The sequence below is a fragment of the Pleurodeles waltl genome, chromosome 12, assembly GCF_031143425.1.
Source record: "Pleurodeles waltl isolate 20211129_DDA chromosome 12, aPleWal1.hap1.20221129, whole genome shotgun sequence".
NCBI lineage: Eukaryota > Metazoa > Chordata > Amphibia > Caudata > Salamandridae > Pleurodeles > Pleurodeles waltl.
Window position 1 is genome coordinate 667,554,520 of NC_090451.1, and position 26,481 is coordinate 667,581,000.

Here is a 26,481-nt window from a genome sequence, read left to right on the forward strand (position 1 = left end):
GCACTTATTTTAACTGACGATCAGACAACTGGGTCCCAATATAACATGAGACTGATCGAGCCCCATTTATCCTCAGCATGGAAGTGACCATCTAAACAAAAAGACCACAATCTTTAAAGTCCTCTCTGAACCACCGTTTACTGATATTACAGTGAAACAAACTAGATATGCGGAGGAGACCATGCTTTCTCTAAGGGTAAAGAGAGGGTGAATGGAAAGTGTCAGTCAGGAAAAACCATTTGAGAGTCCAAGATAGCCCCAAGGAGGAAGGAGTGGTGGAGTTTAGGAACGACATGCCACATTTACCGACTGACTTTGATCAGGAAGGTGAACCAACTAGTCAGTTGAGTACAATTGAATGTCAAACCACTGCTGGCCAATGAAGGCTTTTACTTCTGCCATCACTTTTATAAAGAGACAGAGAGAATCTCAATTCAAAGGTAGCCAAATGGTACCATTCCTAGGCCCTTTACTGTCACAACAATTTATTGAACCGCTGCAAGGAGTCGACATGGTATGTGGAAATAACAATTTGCACTTCTGATGCACAGAGCTAATCCCCCTATGTGTAATGCCAATAGTCTGGCTCAAAATCCACTTTAAACACATCCTATGAGGCAAATAGAAAAACGAGTGAGAAGCCCAGGACAACATACACTGAAGATCCCTTGCCCCAACATGTTCTCAAACAGACACACACAGTATTACATAGTCGGTAGCACTTAACACTTAATTCTGACATAAAGGCAAACTCAATACAGCACCAACAGCAGCTGTACAAAAATCACTCCACATGTGCAACACTATTGCAATTGGGGGAAGAGTGACAGACATATTAAAAATAGATGTAGGAGCTGTGTAATCGTCTATCAAACAAGTGATAAGTATAGCACATGACAGCATAAGGGTTACCTCACACACAAATGTTTAAAATGTTAAAACCAAAACAAACTTTCTACACACATACTTATCAGTATCATTAACAATGGAGGTTTTCCTCGCCAACCCAAACAGTTACAGCACAGGAATGAGAAGTGCAGCTAACACAAAGAATCAGCACTACATATGAAACGCAAGATTCTCACAAAAAGAACAGAGGCAGCCTGGGAAGCAGCAAAGAAAGCTTTCGATAGACACAAAACTGATAAGGCACAGGCCTTAATTTAAGCAGGTGTTTGCATGTGGGGCCCACCAGCACGTATATTTCCTCATCAGACTTTGATCCAGAAGAAGTCAGCAACAAAACACACAAGGGAAGAAGGAAGAGAAATATAGAAAAAATACAAAAAGAGAAGGCAGAGATGAGAAGGAACCTTCAGGAGTGAAATAAAGGGTCAGGGACTGTCTGGTGGTGAATTAAAAAGGCATGACGTGGAATGAAGACTGCACAGCCTATAGTGTTCGGCACCCCACCCTTCAACAGCGCTGTGCCTTTTTACCCCGGAAGTCTCCACTCTGTCACAGCTGGAAGGCGACAGATAGAAGTGAACAGGAGGAGCTTAACAGGAAAGGTGTGGCAAGAACAAGATTGACACCATTGTTTCAGGGGCACAATGTAGGTAGCTGTTCGCCAACAAGAATGTTGTTGTTTTTTTTATCATGTCTTTCAGTTTCCACACATTTTACCCTATTTGCATGTAGCACGTCAGCTTCCGCTCTCAAGTCAGGCCTCCGCTAAATGAAAGAATAAAATAGAGAGACAATAAAATAACCTTGTAAGAAAGTGTTGTTGGAAAAGCAAAGTGTTCTTGTGTTTTTCTGGATCATGGCACAAAGAAACAATCTATTAGCTCACATGGAACAGACAGAGACTTTGGCGTTTTATTAAGAAAACGTTTTTATAACAATAGTACAAAATGTATGTACACATTAGCATTAAACAATATTTTAAAAACATTATCCTAATTATATAAAAAAAAAAGAATACTTTCTAAATGGTATCCTGTACATAAAGCTATTAGACTCCATTGACAGTTTCAGCATTTGGAAATGCTGAAATCACAGTGCAAACCCTTATCCTGGCTGTGAGTGAGAGGGTGTACATAGCGCTAGCTTGAACCGCCTTTGCTGGGCAGCTTGTTCATGGAACTATGGGGAGGAGCAATCGGAGTGAACATTTTACCTTCTTTAAATTTACATAATTCCTATGGCTGTGTGGCTATGCCAATTCTTTGTCGGCCACGAACTCAGTAGCAGTGGTGGAAATTGTCCTAAGATGGGGTATCCCAGCGAAGCAAAACGAGAAAAACCCAAACCACATTCCCATAACATACCGGAAAAGGAACCCTTTGCAGCTATTACTTAAGTATCCTAAGCTGCTAAAGACTAATTCAAAATAAAGCGAAGGCACTTAGCTAGCTCACAGAGTGAAGGTAGCAATGATTCATGCGCAAGAACTGCTGACTGTTTAATGGTGATTGGAAGCAGATATCATAATTTGCATATAATTGGGGTTTTATAAATTAATCTACTTTATCATTTGTCACTACTGTCTAGAGTTTCAAAGCAAAATGTTTATGCTTATAGCCAACCATAATGCAAAGACAATTTGGCCTGATATAATGTGTGAAAATAAAGAGTTTTCTTTTAAAGAAACATTTTAGGGTATTTGAAAATCGGAGAATTATTCGTTCTGAAATAGTATTGCATCAAGCATTGGTATCTACTGTCCACACTGGAAAGTAAAAGGTAATCAAACCCTAATCACTGCAATTAGAGGTGTGACATTTATGTAAACACCTTAAACCCTTCACAGTTCCCAAAAAAAACAAAAAAAAACAAACAAACAAAAAAAAAAAAAAAACAGAACACAAATCCATATGGATTTGTACCTTGCAAAAAAAAAAAAAAAAAAAAAAAGGCTCCATCAAAGCTAAAATCTAGCACAGCACAGCTGAATAACCAACTAACAAAACCTTGCTCAGTTAGCTTCGGCTTGTGTGAGTGAGGATCATTATGCAGACATGAAACCATGAATAAGACAATTAACCTTAGCCTGGCCGAAGCTCTTGTGCTTTGAAGTGAAGTTTTAATGACGCCTAATGAAAAGTTTATAGACCACATTCTTTGGTGCCGGACTTCAGAATTACCCACTGTACACTCAATGAAAACTAGGCAACAGACGTTGGGTACAAAGGGGTAGCTCTCACTAGTATCATTAGGAAAAGAAAAAAAAAATAAGACAGACGTATGCAAAAACACATTCCATAACGAGGGAAAAAACGTACAAAGGTATTTCCGGCAATTGTGGACCCTTGCATTTTAACCTTTGCATGAATGTCACCTGGACCATGCAACAGCACACACCATTTAACTGAATGGTTATTTGAATGCTGATTAATCAGCTACCAAGCCAAATTTAGGCGTCAGGTTCCCCCAGTAAGGTTGAAAAGGTCAGCATCCAGGGGGATAAAAACCTCAAGATGTAACACTGAAAATTCAGTTTGAATGCGCCATCAGAACATGTTACTTCACAAGAACAGCTGCTTAACTGCCTGCTATTAGATTTGGGTATTAAAACAAAATGGCTCAGAAAATGGATGGTGGTGGGAATCCAAGCACTTCCACCCTTTACAAACATGGCAGATTTTCCAATTTATAGGATGTGAAAATACTTAACTACTCAAAGGGAAAAGTATTATAGAGGTGGTACCTGTGGCAAAATAAATACGCTTGACGTTTCTCCTTGAACAGATTAAAATTACTCTGATTCTTTACTAGGATTAGAATAAGGACACATTCAGGTACTTGACTGTGTCAGTAGCACATAAAACGCACTCTGGGAAGTTTACAAAAGGGAAAACACTATTCTTTTAGCTTCCTTCACAAAAACGTCAGCCAGGTAGAAAAAAAAATCGTATAGTTTCTGCTTACAAACAACTCATGATCCGACCTATAACGCAAGAGAACTCACATTTGCACAATATGTCTTCTCTGCTGGGCTGCTACTGCTTTGGAGAATGGTGTAGGCAAGTACAATCTGATCCCCTCAGTGATATCGCTGAGCGGCCAATAACCGCAAAGGACAACTGTAGCTCACCATTAAAGTTGAAGCTTAGGCACACTACCAGGCTAATAGTTGTGAATATCACTCTTATTAGTCATTTGAGCATCAGCAGCCAAATTGACACCACGTTAAAAAAAAAAAAAAAATACACCCTCACGACATTTCCATCAAAAATAGATTTAGATTATTGAGTGCAGCCAAAACATGTGGAGCAGCACAGACTTCATCTTATGTACAAGTAAAAAATAAGGCAATCTCCTTACAAAAGGCACATCGCATGTCAGTGAAAGAAAAGGAAGCAATTGGTTGTTTCAGTGTCCCTCCTCCCCCTACATACTCCTACTGCTACCAAACTTGATGTTGGGGAGAGAAGTGAAGAAAGGGGGAGATATCATAACCCACATCTTTAAAATGTTACCAATAAGTCATTTTACCCACAACAAATGTTACACCCTAAGTCTGCCATCTCCAAAAAACGCAGAAATATACTTGCGGAAGCTCCATCTATGGGTCTGAACTTCAACTGCAAGTAACTAAGGCAAGCCACACTGCTTTCTAGAAAGATGCATATTGGAGCTACGCTGGACATGGCTGGCCAAATGGGCCTTAACAAGCGGTTTTGGTCCGAACATGCACACCAAGGAATGCATGTCCGGTCTCTTCGGGCACAGCATCTGTATATGTGCCTCTCCTATTTAAATGTGGCTACGAAACCAAACAAATAACCTCACAAATTAGAACAGCTTGCCGAAAATGTATAATTGTAAAGCTAATACAAATAGCAGGCTTGCTCATTGCACAGCAATTAAAGCACTGACTCAGCCTAGCTTAAGCTGAGTAGGGAAAAGCAACATTTTCAAAAGGGAGCCAGGGTTATTGGCCACAAATAATGATCACCCACCTCAAGAACGTCCATCACAGCCAGGCGGAGCCTGCGGTTTGCATATTCAGTTCAGATTGGACACCACTGTCCAACAGTGTCAATACACTAACGAAAACGTGACCAAGGTTTCATAAAACTGAAGGGTCTGTTTTCTAGCATACCTCACAGAAAGTAGACTGCACTTGCCAAAGTCCTCTCTACTTTAGAGTAAGCAAAAAATTGATTACAACTGTTTCTCCCCACATCCAAAGTCACCCATACAAGCGCTTTGTGTAGGACTTGCATCTGTCCCAATGCATACTAGTTAATTTTTGTATGCTAAATCCCCCTCAGTGGCCGACAGACTTGGAAGACAAACTAGTTAGAGTCTCAGAGTGATCATCAGGCCAAATGTTAAAAAAAATTAAAAAAAAAAAAAAAAATAATTATGAATGCAACACTTTAAGCTTTGTTATTTATAATGTGTCGTTATGGTTTGGAAAGGTCCAAGCAGGCACTCATGGGCTAGAAAATAAGAATAGTGTATTTGCTGGCTCTAAAATATAAAATAAATTCAGGGCATGGACAAGGATCACAAGAGGCTTGGCTCTAAGGTTCCTCCTGATCGGTGCACTTAGGCTGGTCACCTGAAACTGGGCATGTATAGTACACGTGTTTGCTTCGTGCAGGAAGAGATTTATTGTACGGAAGAATATTTTTAATGTATCTCGCTCTTCCACAAAAGGCCTGCATGGTGGTGTAGTTTTTTTTGTTGTTGCTCAAGGCCTGAGGATTCTTTGCTGTGCAGCAGCTGCCGTTAGGTAGCTTTCCCACCAAATTCATTCCTTACTTTTCCAGTATTACAGACTGCCTCTTCCCTGTGTCTGTGCAGCCCACGCGGGAAGCGGCGACGACTCGTCGGCGCCCAGGGTTCGGAGCTTTTCAAGAGAGAAAGCTATGTCACAGTGTCCATAGGAATTTCTGCAGACTGCTCCATTGTCACCACTTCCGTGGTCACTGTGCCGTCCATTAAATCAGACGTTACAATGACTGAGTCCACTCCGCTGATCTCCTCCAGAACTGGGAGCTCATCTCCGTTGGTCTGGTGCTGGCGCATGGCTTCCAGTTTCAGTCGGTACTGTTCTGCTTCTTGCTCCTTCCTGAGCAGCTGTTGGCGATATTCCTGAGCTTTGCAGTTGGCTTCATGCAGTTGCTGTTGCAGTATCTCCCGCTCATTAATATTGGTCTGCAGAATCGAATAGAAAAAAAACAAACAAAAAAAACCACAGGTTTAGGCTTAGTGGTGAACTAGGACACAAGAGGTCAAACAAACGCAGCAAACCCTCACTCTTCCCAGTATAGCAGGCCAGTTCCAATTCCATTACTCCAAAACTGGTTGGGTGGCCTATCATCTCTACGACTCCCATTTACTGAGACACACTACTACTTCCATGGTAAGGAAATAAGCATTTAAAGTAAATATTGACTGATGTCCATTCCTCACATTAAAATTAATTTACTTGATGTAGTAAATGCTAAACATGTTTTAGGGTTCATTTTTTACATGAAGAAATGGGAAATTAATCTAATTTAGTATTTAACATTTATTAGAGTTAAGGTCAGCATCTTTTTTTACTTATATTTCTAACATTTCACCTTCTGTAATTTCATTTAAGCCAAATGTATTAGTGTTTACACTATTAAGAAGTTAAATAATGTATTTAATTCTACTGCAATTCAAATTAAATTAATATATGTGCAATTAAATATACAGAGATTAAGAATCGCAGGTTGAAATCTCAGTAGATATTAAAAATTGGGGTTGAAGTGATAGTCGAAGTAACAGTCAAACATTTTAGGAATGGGAGGACGATATATTGATAAGCAGAAATGATGTCTGTAAAGTAAGATTTAACCAAGACAATGAAGCAACTGCAAAGCAAGCACATGGTTAGTGACAGACCACTATGGCAAAAAAAAAAAAAAAAAAAAAACTGTTTGGATTGCTACTGAAGCTATGCAGATACTGTGTGTATGTAAACGGTAGGACATGTGATGGTGTGTTTTACATGTCCTGATAGTGAAATAGTGCCAGTTTCGGTTTTCACTATTGCAAGGCCTATCTTTCCCCTAGTGTATCATGGGGATTGCCTTGAAATATCTTTTAAGTGTAAGTTCCCATTAGGAACAGACAGTTTGGGGTCTCTGATGCACAAATTAGAAATACATCTTTAGGTGAAGTTGGTTTTTGAATTTTAAGTTTGAACATGTCACTTCTAGAAAGTGGGCATTTTCTTGCTTAACCATTCTGTGGCTCTGCCTGTTTGCTGAATACATGTCTAGGTCAGGATGACAGTTGGGTGGTTTGTGATTTCACTCTAGACAGTCAGACAAAGGGATCTAAGGTGTGGCCTGCATATCCTGATAACCAATCACCAGGCTGAGGGCCTTCTTGAGCTAGAGTGGACAGAGGAGCTGACACTTGCACCTGAATAGCGCCGTGCCTATCCTCACACAAAGCAGTCTCCAACCCCCTGGAGTGTTTTGCCTGGGGCCAGTGTAGGGACAGCCAGGGTCTTGTGCACTAGGACTTCTCTTTGAAGTTTGCCTATTTCAAAGACAGCAATAGGTATAGGTACTGCACCTCGGACATCACACAGTTAGAATTCTTCTGGACTGAGGAAGGTCTGCCAGGAAGAACTGCATGCTGTAGTAGGGACTGTCAATCTGCCTGTTGCTTCGCTGTGCTGGCCTGCTGCGTATGTCCTGAGAGTGAAAGGACTGGACTATGCTTTTTAGATCCTGCTTCCAAAGATTCTCCAAAGGTTTGGACTGAGCTTGCCTCCTGTTAATAAGTTTCAGGGACATCAAAGACTTCACCTACCAGCGCCAGTGCTCTCTTGCTGAGAATCCTGACTTGCCAAGTGGTGCCAACTCCAGTTCCTGGGCCCTTGGAAGTGAGTTCTGGTGCAACAAGAAAGAAATTAGTGCATCAACATCCAGAATGACTTGAGGACCGGTGTTGCTTTCTGACTCTGTGCAGAGTGCAACGACCGCGACTTCCACTGCAGGCCTGACTACGCCGCACCTCTGAAGTCCCACCACAGCGCGAGTCACCAACTTCTGTGGCACCCAACTGCCGCACCACCTGTGGCTCCGTGGTGTGATCACAGCACCCCACGTCTTGACCTGCTGGATCCATCAGCCCCATCTTGTTGTAAGGAACAGCCACCAGGCCGCCACTGTGCAACACCTCCCCTACAACCGTAAGGAACCGATGCCTCATCATCCCTGCCTAGCAGTAAGGAACTGACACCGCACTGGCTCCAGCGGCACCTCACTTCTCAGACTACGCGCAATGTTTTTGTTTCCTCATTGTTTTTAAAGGTTCTGTAGCCGGGGTTCGTGCAACTTTGCGACCGGCCCGCACTCCATCACGAGTGACATTGGACTGTTAGAGACGACTCAGTCAAGACAGCTTGATAGCCCTAGTTGGAGCTATTGTGTTTCTAAGTTCTAAACTATCTTTAACATTTATATCTTAACTTGTGAATGTTGGGTTTTTGTCGTTTTGGTCTTGTTTGACTGAGATAAATATTGGTGTTTTCACTGTGTTACTTTGTGTTTGTACAAACCACATTGTCTCTGAGATAAGCCTGACTGCTTGAACCAAGCTACCAAGGGGGTGAGAGCAGGGGTTATCTTAGATGTGGGACTCCTTTAACCTCACTAGAGTGAGGGTCCCTACCTGGACAGGGTGCAAACCACGTCCAACTAGAGACCCCATTTCTAACAGTCCTTCTTTAAAAGTGTACTTTGGTGCCTTACACCATGCTACGTTGAAGACCTCGACAGTGTCTGATCCTTCCTCATACATTCTGTTTTATTCGTCTTTCTCTTTATTGCTATATTGTTCATGCTGTGACTGTCATGGCATAACAACCTCACCTCTACTTCTCCTCGTCTTAATGGTATTTGGCAGAAACCCAGCACATGTGTTGCATCCCTCTAACTGGGCTCTTTGGATAGGTAAAGGCTGTACATCACATGACTGTTGTTCTCATCAAACTTGTAGTCGCATTTCGAGCTCCATCCTCCGTGTTAATTTTCTGACCCACATGGTAAAGGTCCATGTGTTGAAGAAAACCCACAAAATCCATCATCTTCCTCGGTTCTCTCAATGACTCTGTGGTTTTATTTTCCGTTTTTGGAGGAAGAGGGAAAAAGCTCAGCAACTTGAGTTGAAAATATATAATCTTTAAAGGACTAGATTTCTCCCATTCCTGCTACGCCAAAAGCAGCCAAACACTGAGTAGGGAAAATTAGCGTCAGCTAGGTCGTGACTCAGACCCTAGCCAGACTCGCATCCTGTCATATATAAGGGTGAGAGATAAAGCACTTGGTACATTACAGCCCTGACAGTGCAAGAGTGAATCAGCTTACCCTGTGTTACCTTTTCTCATCAACAATCTCTGAAAGGCCGAATACTCTTCTTAGATCCCATAAGTCCTTGTTTTTTCTAGTTTACATGAGGAGGAGTTCTCTAGACCTTCTAGAATTCCCATCCACACATTTCATAATTTCATTATTAGCGGTGATTAATACTTTAGAGAAGAAAAAGACAAGGCAATCAAAAGGAGACTTGACCTGCTTCCACTGTTTCATCTAGGGCAACAGCATGGCACACGTTTGTTGTCATTTCACTCAGTCCTAACCCAGATCTTCAAATCTGACCTCCTATGCCTCATCCATTCCGAACCTTCCCATTCCCACATTAACTCTTCTCTCATCTCTAGCATGAGGCCATCAATCTAAAACAATCGTAGTCAATGTGTAATTTCTTGTTCTAAAAAACGTTGAATCAAGTCCCTCTGAATGCAATAAAGAGACATTGACATTTGCAGATTAGGCCTGCTGGCCACTGCAGGTCACATCTTCCTTGGCAGACTGGAACCTTTGTTTGTCCTGTACATCCAAGCAATTGAGCGTTCACTCAAGGATGACAGCCAATATAACAGATGTACTCTTATGTTTTTGGGGGCACAGCGCCAAGCAGCCTGAAGGAGGATATTTATCTGGCCAGTAGTATTCAGTTATGGACAGTGTCAAGTCAAATGGATTCTAGGGACCAGTTAAGGATCAAACCGGTTCCTAGGTTTTTGAATGAATTGATGCAAATTGCGTGGCAGCTTGTGCAGCTGAGTCACAGAGGAGCCTTTTTATGCCTCTCTTACAGACAGCATTTAGCTTTCTGTTGTCTAAGACCTATAGCATACAATACTAATGCTTAGAGTGGGCTTAGAGTCAGACTACTGCTTAACAGTTGTTTGCTTTTTTGCCAATCCCATATGCTTCCTTCATATTTAATGTCTTACTTTTCTCCTATTTGTCCCTACCATGGAGTATAACTTCTATATCATCCTTTTGATTGGATGATTTGTATCCTTCCAACTCACGAGTTAAACATGTCATCATGCTCCCACCGTAGAGTATCCCGGTCACATCCCACCCAAACGTTTTTAATGTTCTTCCACAACCCTCCCAGTTCCTTGAAAAAGTACAACAACAAGTGTATTTTGCCAGGTTTGACTAAAAAGACAGGTTTATCTGGTTGTTTTGTTTTATATTCAGTCTTCTTCCTTCTAGATAAAGGATCTTAGCACACTGAGGCAATTTTTTTGTGTTTGAGGAAGGGAACGCTGCTGCATACATGTAGCCTTCACTGGATGCAGAATGTGTAATTAAAGGGACTGGACAAAGGTCTCTTCTCTCAGCGGTCCACAAATTTCTCCCCGAGGCACTGCAAAGGAGCAAATGGCTGGAACATTTGCTCTAGTTCCGATTCATATGGAGAGTAAACAGAAAGCCCTTTCCTGTAAATTCCAACACTTCTTCAACCAACTGTTATGTTCTTTTAGGCCACTAATACTCTGAATTGTAACCTTGATTGTGTGCAATAGGCTTTTAAACTCTGATCAGAGATTTCGGTGTGAAAATGTGAAAAAGATGCCACGCCATTTAACTGAATCACTGTGGATGGTATTGAAGGAACAGCACTGAAGTGGTTTCAGTTCCTCTTGGCCAACTGATCTCAGGCAGTAACTGTTGTTCCATTTATTTCACAAAGAGCACATGTGCCACACAGGGTAATGTAAGGCTCCTGCCTGCACCCCATTTAACATCTGTACGAGGCCACTCGCGAATGCATTAGCAGAGCTAGGAGTTAGAGCATTTACATGCGCATTTGATACTCCGATCTTGCTGTGGTCAGATAGCAAATCTAAAACTGCAATTCATGCTAATTTTCAATACAATATGTGTTTCATTTGGAATTCGAGGAGGCACAATAAGCTCAGTGCGGGGAAAGCAGATATCCTAGTCTTAAATAGCCATTCCGATTTATGGTTAGTTGTCCATGGATCCCTAGAGTGGTCAAAAACGTGGGGTTAGGATTGACAAACCGATCACTCTGGCTGAGCAGGTGTTGTTTCGACCTCTTGTTATGAATTTAGAATTGTGTCAAAAATCTCACTATAACACAAACGGGATTACAAAGATCTAGCATCCAGGGTCTTTTCTGACTCAGACTTCATCAATGTGGCATATTTAGAACTGCCACTTTTCTTAACTAACAAAATATAAGCAGTCCAAATGGACAGCGCTTCGTTGCAGATTTGTCTAGGTTTGAGCATATCAGACTGACTGTGCATAACCTTCACTGGCTGCCCTTAAACAAAGGTTTCAGTTTAAGACTCTGTCCATCACCCGTAAGTCCTTATTTGGCGACAAAACTAACGTAATCAATAAAACGCTGGTAGAATACTTCCAAACGAGGATATTTTGAGCTTCAGGAGGCCAATTTTTTAAGGGCCCCAGATTATGCAAAGTTAGATTTGGAGGTGCATTTTCTCCTATTGAGCACCTTTATAACAGAACTCTCTACCTTCGTACCTGAAGTATCCCATATGAATTTTAGGTGAGGCCTTAAACCTGTTTGATGAAGTCTTCCTGCATGCCTAATGAATCATCAGCCACAACATCTCTCAATCCAGTGCCTAGACAAGTGGTGATAACCCTTGTCCAAACGCCATAAATAAAGAATGATAAACTGAATACAATATTCAGTTTGAGATAGCTTCAGATATTTTTGCTTTTCCATTAGTAGTTGAAATGTTTACTTTTTTTTAAACAATACTCCACGAACAAGTACTGCCAAAACCAACAGCGGAGCGCACCTAGTGGCTCTGCAAATCTGGTTACTTTGGTGCTTGTTTCATAAAAGCAGGACACTAACTGCAACCACTGGTAGCATCAGACCTAACTGGAATCGGGTCGAACTAAAATCAGGATTGCTCATGACTTAATCCATCAATATCTACACAATTTTAAGGGATAGAATTAGGTTTCTAGAAGTCGGATTACTTTCTCCAATCACAGAAGCCGAATCCACACTGGTAGTGTGAAAGCTGGTGTCTTCTAAGTCGTCTGTAGCTAAAGAAACGGGCACCCACAGCACAGGATGGATTGGTGGACAGTGCAGACTCGCCTGTCTTGATGTTGAAGGTGATGGACCAATTCCTTTACCCACCCTCTATCCCCAGTGCACACGTAGTTAATCAAGCAGTTCCTTTAAGTTAGTCAGGCCTTGCTAACAGAAAACATTCAGCATAGCAGCTGGAAGGCAGGCCTTTTCAGTCCAAAGATTACAAGAGCAGAGGGACTCCATCAACCTTCCCAGATTTAGGTTCTTTCTAGATCAGTGGCTCCTTTCCAGACATTGTTGTCTTGACCCCAGAGGACCACACAGAAATGATGAACCAAGCTCGCGCTTAGGACTTCAGTAACTGTACTTTCCTTGCGGCAAAGGCCAGAAAACCAAAAAGTAAACTAAACATATTGGAAAAAAATATCCTGGTCTACAAAAGGCCACATTACTCTAGATTCAGGCTCAAAGTCGACAGTCCGTCATTTCTGACTGCTTCATGTGTTCTGTCTATTGGCCGCCATCTGCTCTCTGGAGTAGGAGAAACCAAGACTGAGACAAAGGAAATTGATTATAAACATCTCTCAACCACGAAGCACACCGGTTTCTTGCAGTGGGACAGGAAGAATCAGAGGTGGACCCTTTTCAGCCATCTTTGAATTTACTTTTCCAAAAACCTTTAATGGTGGTTGCAAGTGCATCAGCACATTTAGTGGCCTTTTCAGATAATTTTTAACCGTCAAAAAATCTAGAAAAAAAGCATACATTGAACCTGTAGTCCTGGACACTGAAGGGGACTACTTAGTGTGCATATGGGCACATTGTACAGGAATAGAACGCACTAATTCAAGGGAGGGAGGCCAATGGCTGAAGTTGTTTTACCCTGCTCCATAATGTAAACTCCAAGTTCAAAAATATGAATTACCCAACACTCACGGATGAAAAGGGCGAACTTAAAAGTGTGGTGAGTTGTGCAATTGTGATTAAGAGTGTGTTTGTGTGTGCATATATTTCAATAAAAATAAAGTACCATGCCTACCACAATACCTAATAAAAATGTGTATTGAAGTAAATAGATGAAAGGAAAGTAACTGTAGGACGAAACACTAAAAGTGAGGCCTCGCTCACCTTATTTTCCTCCACGTTGTTTATGACGTGTTCAAATCTTGCTTTCTTTGAAGGCGGCTGCTCCACCTCCTCTTCACCATCGTCCTCCACCACCTCTTCCTCGTCTTCCTCCTCCTCTATGATTGTCTCTTCCGCAAAGTGCCCAGCGGGTACAGTTAATACTGGAATCAACAGAAGTATTATTCGAAAATAACTAGTGACATGAGGGTGGAGCCATCTGGCCTAAATATTATCAACTCCATGTTCTACCTGGTCAATCACACATTGGAGTCTGGTTAACTACTTTTTTGGTGTGCCCCAGTTCATAAGAGCAACACGAGAAGGAACTGATCCAATATAGTACTGTGATTATCAGACTTATGTGCTTAACATTCCTAGAAAATGATCTAGGAACAATCACACACTGATAAACTGACCCAAGAGACACTGCCCCAACCAGCATCTAAACATAAAAGCGGACCTTCCTACCCCAGTAAGCAATGTGGTCAATGTAGGTGATCCCAACACAACTTTGTTAAAAGTGCATTTTTACAGTTGGATTAGTTTACATCTGAAACTGTGGTTAAACAACACAGGAGAGAGACAGTAGCAATGACTGTAGTAAAAATGAATTCCTATTATTAAAAAAGTAATTACTAGTAAGAACTGTACCTTGTCACATGTAATATACCATTTTCAGGAAAAAACATGTTCTAGCATGTAACGGCTCAAGCACTTTGAAAGCCTCCCAAAAATTGTAAGCTGTTCCTTCACATCCTGGGTCAAGAAACCACTTGACATATTAGAGTGCTTTATGTGATAGTTCAAATTGTATTATTTGTACTGCTATGCAGGACTTGCAACAAGTATATGAAGGTATTTGCCCCTTATCGTAAAAAAAATAACTCCAATTATGGGGATACCCATATGTCTAAATGTAAAAGGTAAGCATATCTCAATAAAATAAAAGTAAAGATTTTCTTAAACCTTTGTTTCTTCTAAACGTGCTTACTGAATCAGAATCACGCCATTGAAAACAGATGAAGATGGTAAATTTTAAAATACAACAACAGATTTAGCATTGTACACCATTACTGATTAAACAGCTTATAAGAGACTACAATTACTTCTGTGAATTAAAACTGATCTCAGTGACATATCGTCGGTTATAGGAAACAAAGTTTTACAACTGAAGATATTGGTTCGGATGCTGCTGCCAGGTAGATGTGATGAAATACTATTATGCAAACTCTGGAGGAATTTCATTTATCTATGATTACTTGCTGAGAATTTATCATCCATGTTCAAGTTAGGCCCAGGGACACTTTGAGGTTTCAGTTGGGTGTGACATTTTGTATGCATGTGGAATGAATGAGAGTTTTTATACTGAGGTTTAAAAAAAATTGCGTTGGTGGGGGTCGAATGCAAGAAGTTGAGGGGGGTTTGATGCATGCAATACATGAATTGAATAAGCTTTCATGTTTTAGTTCTATATAATCAATTTGTGGAAACAAATACTATTACAGGAAAAAAATAAAAGTAAACACAAAATTGTGTTTTGCATCGAATTTAGGTGCGGCAATCCACTGTTTGGTGTATGACAAATAATTGTAGAGCCGTGAGCAATTCTGACTTTGCATGGGGAAGGCAGAATTACTTTGTTTTTATAATAGGCTGCTGTCAGGTACCCAGTTCATGTAAATTACAAGGCTGAAGGTTTAATATAAGAGGTAAGTTGAAGGTTACTCAACAGAATGCCCGCAGAGCAGGAAATTCATACAAACAGAAGATTTTAACAAAGCTTCTAAATAGGGTTTCACAACGTAGTCTTTTTTTCTGCACATAATTAGAATAATTCTCATCAAATTTAAGTGAATTATGACTGTGCACTTGTCAAGCACAGGAGGCATGCACTCGCACACACACAAATCAAATGAGATATCTGTAAATAGGGTGTCATCTAAGTGACGCATTCTACCTGAAACAATCTCCCAGCGATCAGTATTTAAGAAAAAATAATGCAAGCATTAATAATAATTCCATATAGGCACATATTCATTATTAACTGATGAATGGAGTAGAAGCATTCAAGCCCTTTTTTCTCTTCATATTTCAAACGGTTCAGGGTGAGATTAACAGTGTGAATGACAACCACACTTTTCTTACTACATGACCCATTAGTAGGGAGAGAGAGCAAAAGGCTCAGACGAAGAGGAGCTTATCGGAATAAGATCTGGCCTACTGCAGATTACTAAGCAGAGCAGGATACCTCCTTTCGCTTCTGACCATCTGGAATTGTGTAACTAACAATGAGCTTAAATATTCAGCCAAATATTTACACACAATAGTATTCATCAAGTCTTTGCCATTAAACTCCCTTTAGTGCGTGCAGAATTAAATCCAACATTCACTTATTTTCCAAGGTAGCTTTATTCCTTGTGATTAGGGTGCGTACCACAACTTGCCAAGCAGATGAACATGCATAAGTCAGGCTGTTTTGGCAATGAGGTGCGTATGACTTCAGCGTCAAAGGTAATATCTATGGTGATCTCTCATAACAGGTAGCACTGGCTTAATGACGGAAATGCCGAGCTGTATCATGTTCAGCAGAATAAATTTTCTTTGTACGCATTACAGAGTCTCTACTAGGTGCTTCATCAAATAAAAACGCAATGGGCGAAGGGAGTGGCCAGCAAGATGACTGACCGGCTGTACTGAGCACGAGTTCCCGGCCTGGCTTCCTCATCCTTCATGATCCTGCCACCCTGGTGACCCCGTGGACCCTGGAGCCATTCAGACTCATTTCTGATCCCTCGTGGTCCGTGGAGAGCCGTGACCTCAGGCCGCCTGCACCAAAATGACAGACGAAACACACCACGGGCCCTGAGCCGCGAGTGACTGTGGCCTGTCCTGTCTTGAGTGCTGGACGTTGTGCGCATGGTGGCGGCGCGGGAAGAGGACTGGGTGGACCACACCTCTTATCCGGAAGGGAACATGGCGAGCACCCCCCTTCCTTCAAACCAGGGGGGCTACACCTTGTATTGAAATAAGTGCTAAAACTTGTCCACTGAGGTGATGCATGTAGTTGCTCCCCCCACCCCACCCCAATCCCTTAGGGCTTCAGTTCCCACAATTGATGCGGTGCAGAACAGTGTATCAGTTCATTAACTGAGATCGTAAACTCACTGGATTAACTCCACTATGGTGCAGCACGCAGCCTCACCAAGTGGCATACCTCCAAGGTATTACATCATTGGACAAAAAAGGGATTACTTACCTGGGGGACATCTAAAGTGTCGATGCACTGATTTCAAGACATGCAGGAAGATTATTAGCTATCTCGTACACAATTTTACCGCCATCTCCAATGACGTCATACCTTCAGACCAAGTTCCCACAAAGGCCCAGATCCCGGACTTTAACCCCCTTGAGGCCAAGCTTTTGTTGGTGAGGCTGAGAAAAGGAGCTATTTCTAGGATCTACCTCTTATTCCCTGTCCCCACTCCAGACCACTTCTCTGTCCAGAACAGAAATGGAATGCATGGGTGGAGGAATTGGACGATGACAAATGGCAAGAAACATGTATGGCCCTTAGGGAATTGGCTAGCTCATTGGGTCTTTGCATGGTTCAGCTCAACTACTCACACAGAGCATACCTGAAACCCCCCCCCCTCCCCCCCCCCCTCAAACCACCCAAAGAGATTACACCAAGTTAACAGAACTTCTTGAGCCTCATGTGCTCTATGCTCCTTCATTGAAGCTGATTTTTCTCATATGGTGTGGACTTGTCCAGCACTGACCCCCTTCTGGGGAAAAGTGGGACATGAGCTCATGGTGCTCGGCCGACATATTGACCATATCTCTCCCACCTCCTTCCAAGCCTGCTCTACTGGGTCTTTCGGTTGGGGTTAGGGGACTCAGGAAGGAAATGTATTTTCCTAGGGTGGCCAAGAGGGGCACTGCCTGCAAATGGAGATAGCCAGCGACCCCATCGCTGGTGATGCAGTGGGGTGCAGACTGGTGGGCTTGCCAGGAAAACCTGATCTATGAGACACAGTGATGCCCCTGGAAACACAAGATTTTGGGCACATGGTGGACATATCATGGGCTGGATGTGGGATCTTAATATTGTAGTTTTAACAACTTAGTACCTATCGCATGGTGGTGTGCTTTTGCTTTATTGTATGTTGATATCACTGAAAATAAAAAAACTGGTTATAAAAACACTTTCTTTCAGCCGGGCCACACATTTTCAGGTTTCCAAACCTGGAAATACTGAAAACAAAAACTGAAATTGTAGACATTACAGCTTTCAAACGTATTCAGCATTTCAAAATTCTAATTCTCATTTTGCTTCCTCTCACAAAATCCCACGTTTTTCTTAAGCACTAGAGGACAGAATGGAGTTTGTCTGAATACACCTCTTTTGCCTTCGACACCTTCATTGTCCTTCACAAGCTTGACTTTTAGTATCAGACTGCTGGCAAATCTTTAAACACAAAGGCATTAATCTTATGCCGAAATAAGACAATGTGTAATTCCAAAGGCTACATACGCATAAGGTTCAACACTGCTCTGCAGCCTATGTTTTTAACAATGTTTTCACACCATTCCCCTCTACGATTTTGGTCTCTAAGGGTTGGCATAAGGTACCACAATGTTCTCTCTATGCACCTATTACCATTTAAATGACTGCAATGTATCAACAGCTGAAACGCTTTGTCATTTCTTTACTTTTATCCAGTTACTCATTTCATCCGCAATAACCAGTAGTACTGTCCTGACTATGGATGTCAAGTATACAAACGTTGGACTGTGCACTAAAAGTGCTGAACACCAACAGGAACATTGTGGGTCTGTAACTTAGGTCCTAGTCTCGTCCCCAGGTTTTTTTGTATTGCTTTTGTTTAACAAACTTGTGGTTTGCCTTCTTGATTAATATTCTACTGCTTTCAATATTTCAATGATATACAACATTTAGTGCCTGATTTAGAGTTTGACGGACGGGTTACTGATATCCTATCCACCGTATTATGATGTGCATAGGATACAATGGACTCGTAATATGGGGGACGGGATATCTGTCACGTTTGTGACAGAGTAACTGTACCCACCAAACTCTAAATCAGGCCCTTAAGGATTTCAGCTATACTGTGCATTACATTTAGGGCTCATGTCTTGTGTTTAAATTAAAATAATAAAAACCCAGCTGTGGAGAGAAATAGCAGCTCTTGGCCAATAACTTCTTGCTGTACAAGTGTAGTGCAAATCTTGTCTCTTAGACACCGTATACACCATTGTGTTATATCCAGCACACTGTTCCCTCTTACAGATCAGTATTGCTTTTACAAATGTAATATGTGCAACTATCAACACTGCATTGAGCGGTGAATTGAAATTCAGTGCATTTACATGACTACGACTATCTAATTTCTTCAGTCATGGTGCGTAAAGATTGGACATCCGTGCATATCCACCCCCTGCGGTAAGTACACCACAAGACACAGCAATGGAACTCTCATGCTTCCTACAACTGAACAATGTCTGAGGTACCTTCAGGAGACATGGCCTCATTTCTGGATAGGCTATCCTCGAACCTGAACACTTGTGGTCTAATTAAAACCATCCTACTTGACCAAAAAAATGAATGTTTGATCATGTGCACAGTTCCTAATGCAAAGTGCTTCAGATCCCCAATTACATATTGCCATCAACTCACCCAATCACATGCTGAATTCTGTACTGCAGTCTCGGATAATGCAAAATGGCACATACAGACACACTGGTCTTACCTTGCTGGCCGTCCTGCATGGTAACAATGAACTGCTGACCAATACCACTGGAGGCAAGACTTCCTTGCAAGCTACCCAGCTGCATACCACCATCTGTTACAATAGTGATAACTCTCTGACCACCACCACCAACCATCTGCTGAATAGCAGAGTCCACAGAATCCGCTTCCATGATTTCTTCAGAGCCAGCTGTGGAAACACACATCAAAACAAGTCAGCAACTATTCTGCAAGATGCTGACAGCAAGTAATCTTAACTAAACAAAAGAGAGTAAACACTAGCACCTCTGAAATCAAAACCTTTGGCATGTGATACTGTTGCACGGCTATGAAAATCAACTAATGGAATGGGCAAAATATTTTTGTATATGGTAGTACACTGGGAGTAAACCTATATCAGGAGCAATATGGATCTAGAATATATATGTTAATCTTAAAAGAATAGGTAGGTAGGCCCATCCTCCACCTACCTAGCACAAGAATGAACAAAAAGATAAGAAAATATTTACACTTGTACCAGGTGATATGCCTCCCAATCTTGTGCAAGATCTTCACTTAGCACAGAAGGAAACGGCTGATTGTAGAGCGATATTTTTAGTAGATTCACATGCTCTGCATTATCCTTTTGTAGTATTGGGAAAGCCTTCCCAAAGTAATACATGTCTGATCCTTTTCGACCTCTAACTACAGGTAAGCCTTCAATATACAATACATTGATGATCAAACCCAAAGCCCGCTCATTAACTGATCCTACTACAGTTCAAATCTTATACAGATTCACCATATTTGCATAAAGTACTATTAGTGTTTGAGAGAAGATCTCCCTTAAACAGGTGTGTTGCCTGTCCCTTTTCTTTGTCTCACCTTGAATGTAAACATTTAAAGAAATGGTAAATGGAGCACCATCTTATAACTCAATTAAAGATCCCGGTAGGCTAGATTTTCCCAAAACAGCCCTCACTGTGGAAATATTAACTTTTGTTGAGTGTGCTTGTGGTTTCCCGAGCAGTACATCTTCAGCTAATCTATGAGCTGGTGAACCCACGCACATTGTGAAACTGGTACTCATTACTAAATGTGTAAAGTAAGGGTGTCAAAACACCATAATAGATTCTTCTGGAACAGTTGGACTCAACCACAATATATGAATGGTTGCTAGACATCTGAATTGTTGAAGTCATTGTCTTAAAGACATATTTGTACACAGTTCTAGCTTTAGAGATAAGACTGAATTCTGAAGACTAAAAAAGGTAGAGAATGGAATATCCCAGCTTCAAAAGCAAGTTCATCTCAAGATGCTACCGAAAACCGAGACAAAGCCATATAAACACTATGCCCATGTAAACAACTAGGCTTGGAATTAAGCATAGATATGTAGGAACTGGTAGAGCTTTGAAAGGTTCAAGGGGTCTGTACTAGAGTGTGATACAGCAAAGGTAAACTGAAAAGTATCTGACAATATGAAATAACTCCAGGGTGGAATGAAAGGCCTCGGTTGCTGTTAAACTGAGTATTTTTATAGGTAAGGCAATCATTACCTCAGATGAATCAGTTTCCTTTTCTACCTTCTCTAGCCTCAGTTAGTTGCTGGGTGAATAAAATTACCCCACAAAAGGCAAAACTAAAACACAAACCTAAACTTTGGAAAAAGAAAACCTAAAGCATAAGGCAGGAACGCCTTTTTAACACCAATCTTACAGCAATTCAACATTTCTACTGTATTCAGCACAGTTTACTTGAGTGTATTTGAGAAGATCATTCTGTTGCACCAACTCCTTTCTGCCGCTCACCCCCCTTCTCACATTCGTAGGAGACCAACACAGTAATAGTGAATTAGCAACAAGTGGTTTGTGTGTGTGCACTCCTTTGCCTAATGTCTAGTGGCTGAAGACTTTCTGGATCTGCATTCCCCTAACGTTTCCTAGCAGTGGTGATCAAAACTGGACTTGTCGTTTCATGGCCCTTGTGTGCTGCGTTGTCTTTTTTTGTTTGTTGCTACAGGCTTTCATAGGGACTTATTGTAAAATATTTTCTTTACAGTAGTCTTGCGCATTTATATTTCCTAGCACTGGCAAAAAGCGAACATTAGATAATTAGGGGAAACCATTTTAGAAAGAGAAAATGTTTCTGCTAACAAATAGTTCATTTTTATGTTATAGTACGGCACATCTCCTTGCAAAGCGCCACAAAAGACTACTAAGGCCTCCTTGACTACAAAAGGCCCACAAAAACAAATAGTCTCAGTAATGGCAGTTACCAGGCCATCGAGGAGTTGTGGTGTTTCATACAGAGATTTCAGCTGTTAAAACAGCCAAAACCTCCATGTGATACGATACTCTGAGGGAAAACATTCAGATAATCAGTGTGGAAACACAAACTCCTCCCAAGGAATCAAATGGATCTCTCAGTAATGAGGACTGTGGGCAGGGGAAATAACTGGATTGTTTTGATCGACTTGTAATGAGGTCATGTTTAATCTCTACAAACTCTCCTGAAGTTGCTAGTCTTCAGTAGTCATGTCAGCCTGTTTTCAAAATTGCCAACATTTTGGCACTATGTAATAAAAAGGCAAAACGTGCTTAACATTTGTGGTCTTTTCTTGCGTTCAAACGATGAAACATTTAGTGTCGAAATACACAAGTTTTTTGGGATGGTCTGGAGTCAATAAAACCATGCTTCAAGTGATAAAAGCAGAACACATTGACAATTCCTAAAATAAAACGATAAAGAATTAAATGACCTTAAACCCAAGGACAGTGAAGAACATTTTCGAAGCATGCAAACATTGTTATACTAAGAAGGGGAAAAGGCAGGATAATCAATCATTCCATCAAATTAAAACCAATACCTAAATTATCGATAAAGGTGAAAATTACAGAACAAAATTAAAAGAAGCAATTACTGGCAACCATGAAATTAGAGAGCAAGTCGCAGGCAATGCTCCCAGCAGTTATTGGCTGCTGAACATTCAACAGATGCATGTGTTTCGGCATAGTCATACTATATGGACATAGCCGGAAACAAAGAGCTATGTACGGTCTAGAAGATGGAGGTCACAACAGGCCAGATAAGCATGCCTATACATTTGATTCAGCTACATGCCAAAGGCAAAAGCTGAAGACCTGCTGCCAAGAGTAGACAGCAGGAACCAAGCATGAGAAGACCTGCTTCATTTGCTGCAGCGCCAATAAGTGGATGCCATTTCCGGACTGGAACATTGCAGTACTTGGAAACTAAGTTTTACAATTAAAAAAAAAAAAAAAAGCTTATGGCAGAAAGCGACTAAATCAGCACAAGAAATACTGCATAAACATCATGAACGTGCACAGTTATATGACCAACTAAGGAGCTCTCTAAGGCTATGGCACAGTCATTTTAACCTATGGCCAACAACCTCATCTAAAACAAGCTAACTTACACGTCTAAGTACTGCAAGCCCAGCTTATGACTATGTCCAGGTGCCGACTTGCCAACAAAATATCTTTCCACTCTTGTCACCAATCTAGAACATTCTCACACTTGCTGCTAAAAGATCTGGCACGCAGTTGTGTAGAGCCAATAAGCCTTTGCTGAGTAGGGCACGTGCCCAAACAACTTTTCTGGTGAATCTGGCAGTGAAGATATTCCATTTCGAGAGCACTCTTTCCCCCACATTGGAATAAAGCCTATTCAGCGATCCACAATCTACACCTGGAGGAGAGTATGGTGGAACAGATAGAATCTTCCTTCCAATGTTCTGTTGTTTCTACCTCTTAACCCACCTTCTTTGCTTTCTGTCCGATGCAAGAGGCACTGAAAGTTGGTAAAATGATTAAGACAGTCTCATTCTTTTAAGCCTTTCTTCCTCCTCCTGCCATGACATGTTTCAGTAAAGTGGCAAGAGAATACTTCCCTCATCCGTTTTATAGCTCCCAGCTCTGAACAGATATTTAGGAGAGACCAGTAGCAAAAAACTCTGTTTTCTCCTTGTTCTCTGACCTCCATTGAAGATACAGAGTAGTATAGGATGGACACTCCGATTAATGACTTAAAAGTCGCTTCATTTTGAAGTTTCAAAACAATGTGTATTCGGCCCTTCTGTGCCAAATGTAACATACATTCTAGTGGCCTTGTGTGTTTTACAGTCTTTGGCATGGTAATGGCTACTGTCACAATAGTTTACATTTTTTCAGAAACACCTTCAAAGAAAATCAATGAACTAACTAACATATTAGAATGGTTAATGCTTGCATGGTTGTTCAACTCTGGAGATATAATTGGCCTCTTGAGCAGAGTAGGTTGCCAACAGCCTGCTCACAAGGGTTTATCAATAAACACCGACTGGGCAACACTGAGCAAGATGGGTATGCATTTTATTCCACAGTTTCTATGAAAAGTGCCCAGGCAGAGTTTTGCCTACCAGAAAAACCTCAGTTACACCAGATAATTCACAAGAAACACGTTTTCTCTGTAATTTGTTTAAGGAGAAATGTAACATAAATTGGTTAAAGTGGCAGAGCTACACAATTTAGAATTAAGCATTCTTTGAAAACATTTTAATATTCATAACTTTTAGAAATCTGTTTTTCGCCAAACCGCAGAAGAAAGAAAAAACAACAAACACTTTGGGTGTCGATTGGAGTACCTTAGACGATACTTCCAGAAATTCTCCTGTTAAATATGGAGCTTGAATTTCCAGTTCTGACCACTAGAAGGCGTAATGAACCACACAACTGTATTATAACAGGTAAACACACCACGATTCTGCTCAAAGAAATAACCAGAACGTATGAACATATATCTATGAACCGACCACATGGATTCTTAAATAGAAAATTATATTTGTAGCAAAAAAAAAATTCATTTCATATACAATGTTTTTATCTTCTTAGTACAAAATACAACCTCTCACCCTGATCGTACTTTCTCTTTAAACACCCATTTACCACACAAAACAAACATGCAATGCGCTCTAGTGCATGGACCAGCAGCATATTTCCAAGTCTGTCTAACAATAAGGACTGTGGGTCTAACAAAGGAACCTGACCTGAGGAATTCTTGGCATTGGCAGAGGATACCAGGCTGGCAAGGTTGACAAGTCCACCGGATGTGTAAATAAACTGCGGTGAGGACACTGAAACAGTTTCTGGCTGCTCCTCGTTCGTATTCACCTGATTCTGCATAGCTTCCTAAAGAGTGGAGATGGTAAAATGATTTAAATACATACATGATTTACACTGTAATACCATTTGTAATGTGAGCTCATATTAAGGACATACTTAAAGGATGCACAATAACCTGACTCCTTAAATTGGTCTGCCACATGGTTACTCCACAAAACAGCTTTAAACAAGGCATTATTTAAAATTAAGGTTAGCCAACGGGTAAACTTCACTAAACGATGACTCCTACAGCAGTATGCCTTAGGAGCAATGAGATTAATTGGTTTGTCAGTTGGCTGCTTCCCTCTTATGAACCGTCCTGTTAGTTTGTACACAGTATCTGACAACTATTTTGGTCTACTTCGATCGTTGGCTACATTAAATAGACCCTATGATTCCTAGGTCTTTAGGTGATGTACAAAGTCTAACCTTCAGCATGAAATTCAAACAGAATGGATTTTAGATTTTTCTGCTATAAACACTATTAGAAAAAGACATTACCCCCAAGAGTAGCTGACCCAATATCTTGGCAGTTGTTTTGAACAGAGAAGGAAAAGGACCCCCAGGAGTCCTCGGACCACAGGCTGGGAACCACTGGATTAGACTTTACACCTACTGCTTCCCACAGTGAACAAATTTATCACCGAACCACGGCCCAAATTTAATTCAGCCATACATTAGCGAGGGACTGGAAGATTAACTATAATTAACGTTTTCCAGTAGCAAGCATTTTGAGCAGCAGGATGCAAACAAATAAATTAGTAATATAAACCTTGGTTGTAACCATATTTGTTTCAAGCTAAGAGGCATTTCTGTCTGAATATAAACACTAAGACAACATTTGCAAAATTTACAGCAAGATTTGCATTGCCCACCTCAATCTGCCAAAGTTATTAACACAGGTCAGGCTGTTAGCACAAAAGATGTAGTATGTTCCTTGTTATAGGTTCTGAAGACACCGGGAAATAGTTTAAATAGTCACTGCACAGCAACATCAAATACATTGTCAAGTCAGAACATCCTGCACATTGTACTGACCTGCAGTATGACCAAAAGTTCTGGGTTACTCTTGCCCAGCGCTATATCAAATGCAGTTTTATCGAACTTGCTACAGGCGTGCACATCAGCGCCATACTTAATGAGCATCTCCACAACATCACGATGGTTGTGTTCTGTTGCCCAGTGCAAAGCAGTCATCTTCAGCATATCCTTGGCATTGATATCTGCCCCGTTCTGAAAGTGAGCAAAAATGTGACAAGCAGTAATATTAGATGACAATAAGAACCTCTTCACGGCATCAGCGAGGAAGACTCACAAAACAAGATTCAAACCAAGAAAATAACTCTGTAGCTCCATCCTAGAATAAGTGGACTCATACTACTCCAGAGGTCCAGAAGTCACTTTTTAGTCTCTCAAGAAAAATCCACACTATCAAAATGTCGACATCTCTCAGAGACCCAAGCAGTCGTCCTCCGGTGCGAAAAACAAATCTTATGGAGGTTTACAGGGAGAGGACAGACTACTAGGATCTAAAGCCAATGGAGGATGAGATGATTAAACAATCTCCCTAATACAGAATACGATGACTGACTGGTGCTACCTAGAGCAAACTAACAGTCCTGACGATTACCCCGGATAGATTGATCTACATAAATGGGGTCGAAGCATCGACATTTTGATAGTGTGTATTTTTGTTGAGAGACTAAAAAGTGACTTCTGGACCTCTGGAGTAATATGAGTCCACTTATAGAAGATCGCAGAGAATTTATGTTTTGACCACATCTTGTATATAGTGTACAGAGCACACTTGCACAAACGTTTTTCACTACATTCACTTTCACTGCGCCATCACTATAGGAGCACCGTAAGGATTGAATTCAAAATTAAGAATTACTGTTTTTTTTTTTAATAAAGATATAATAGAATATGAATTGTTGACAAAATTTGCACACACTCTAATTCTGGACATGCAGAGGAATGGTTAAGTTTCAGACATAAAACGTTCTTTTGACCACCTCTCACGAGATTTCAGCAGATGAGAGTACTGAAAGTATTTTGTCCACTTGCTAACTTTAATTTTAGAAGAGGACA

General features: G+C 41.0%; 1 protein-coding gene across 2 annotated transcripts in view; it reads right to left on the reverse strand.

The window, feature by feature from the left end:
- Positions 1 to 1,807: 1,807 nt before the first annotated feature.
- The window catches only part of GABPB2 (GA binding protein transcription factor subunit beta 2), a 46,745-nt gene continuing 22,071 nt past the window's right edge, over positions 1,808 to 26,481 (reverse strand). Inside the window, exons 5-9 of one of the 2 annotated variants that reach the window (XM_069218498.1) lie at positions 25,429 to 25,623; positions 24,276 to 24,417; positions 19,251 to 19,439; positions 13,480 to 13,640; positions 1,808 to 6,114 (exon numbers count right to left, since the gene is read on the reverse strand). In XM_069218498.1, the coding sequence (XP_069074599.1) occupies positions 5,824 to 6,114; positions 13,480 to 13,640; positions 19,251 to 19,439; positions 24,276 to 24,417; positions 25,429 to 25,623 (978 nt within the window). In that variant the 3' untranslated portion in view covers positions 1,808 to 5,823. The remainder of the gene's footprint in view (positions 6,115 to 13,479; positions 13,641 to 19,250; positions 19,440 to 24,275; positions 24,418 to 25,428; positions 25,624 to 26,481) is intronic. The other variant, XM_069218499.1, reaches the window with a different exon arrangement.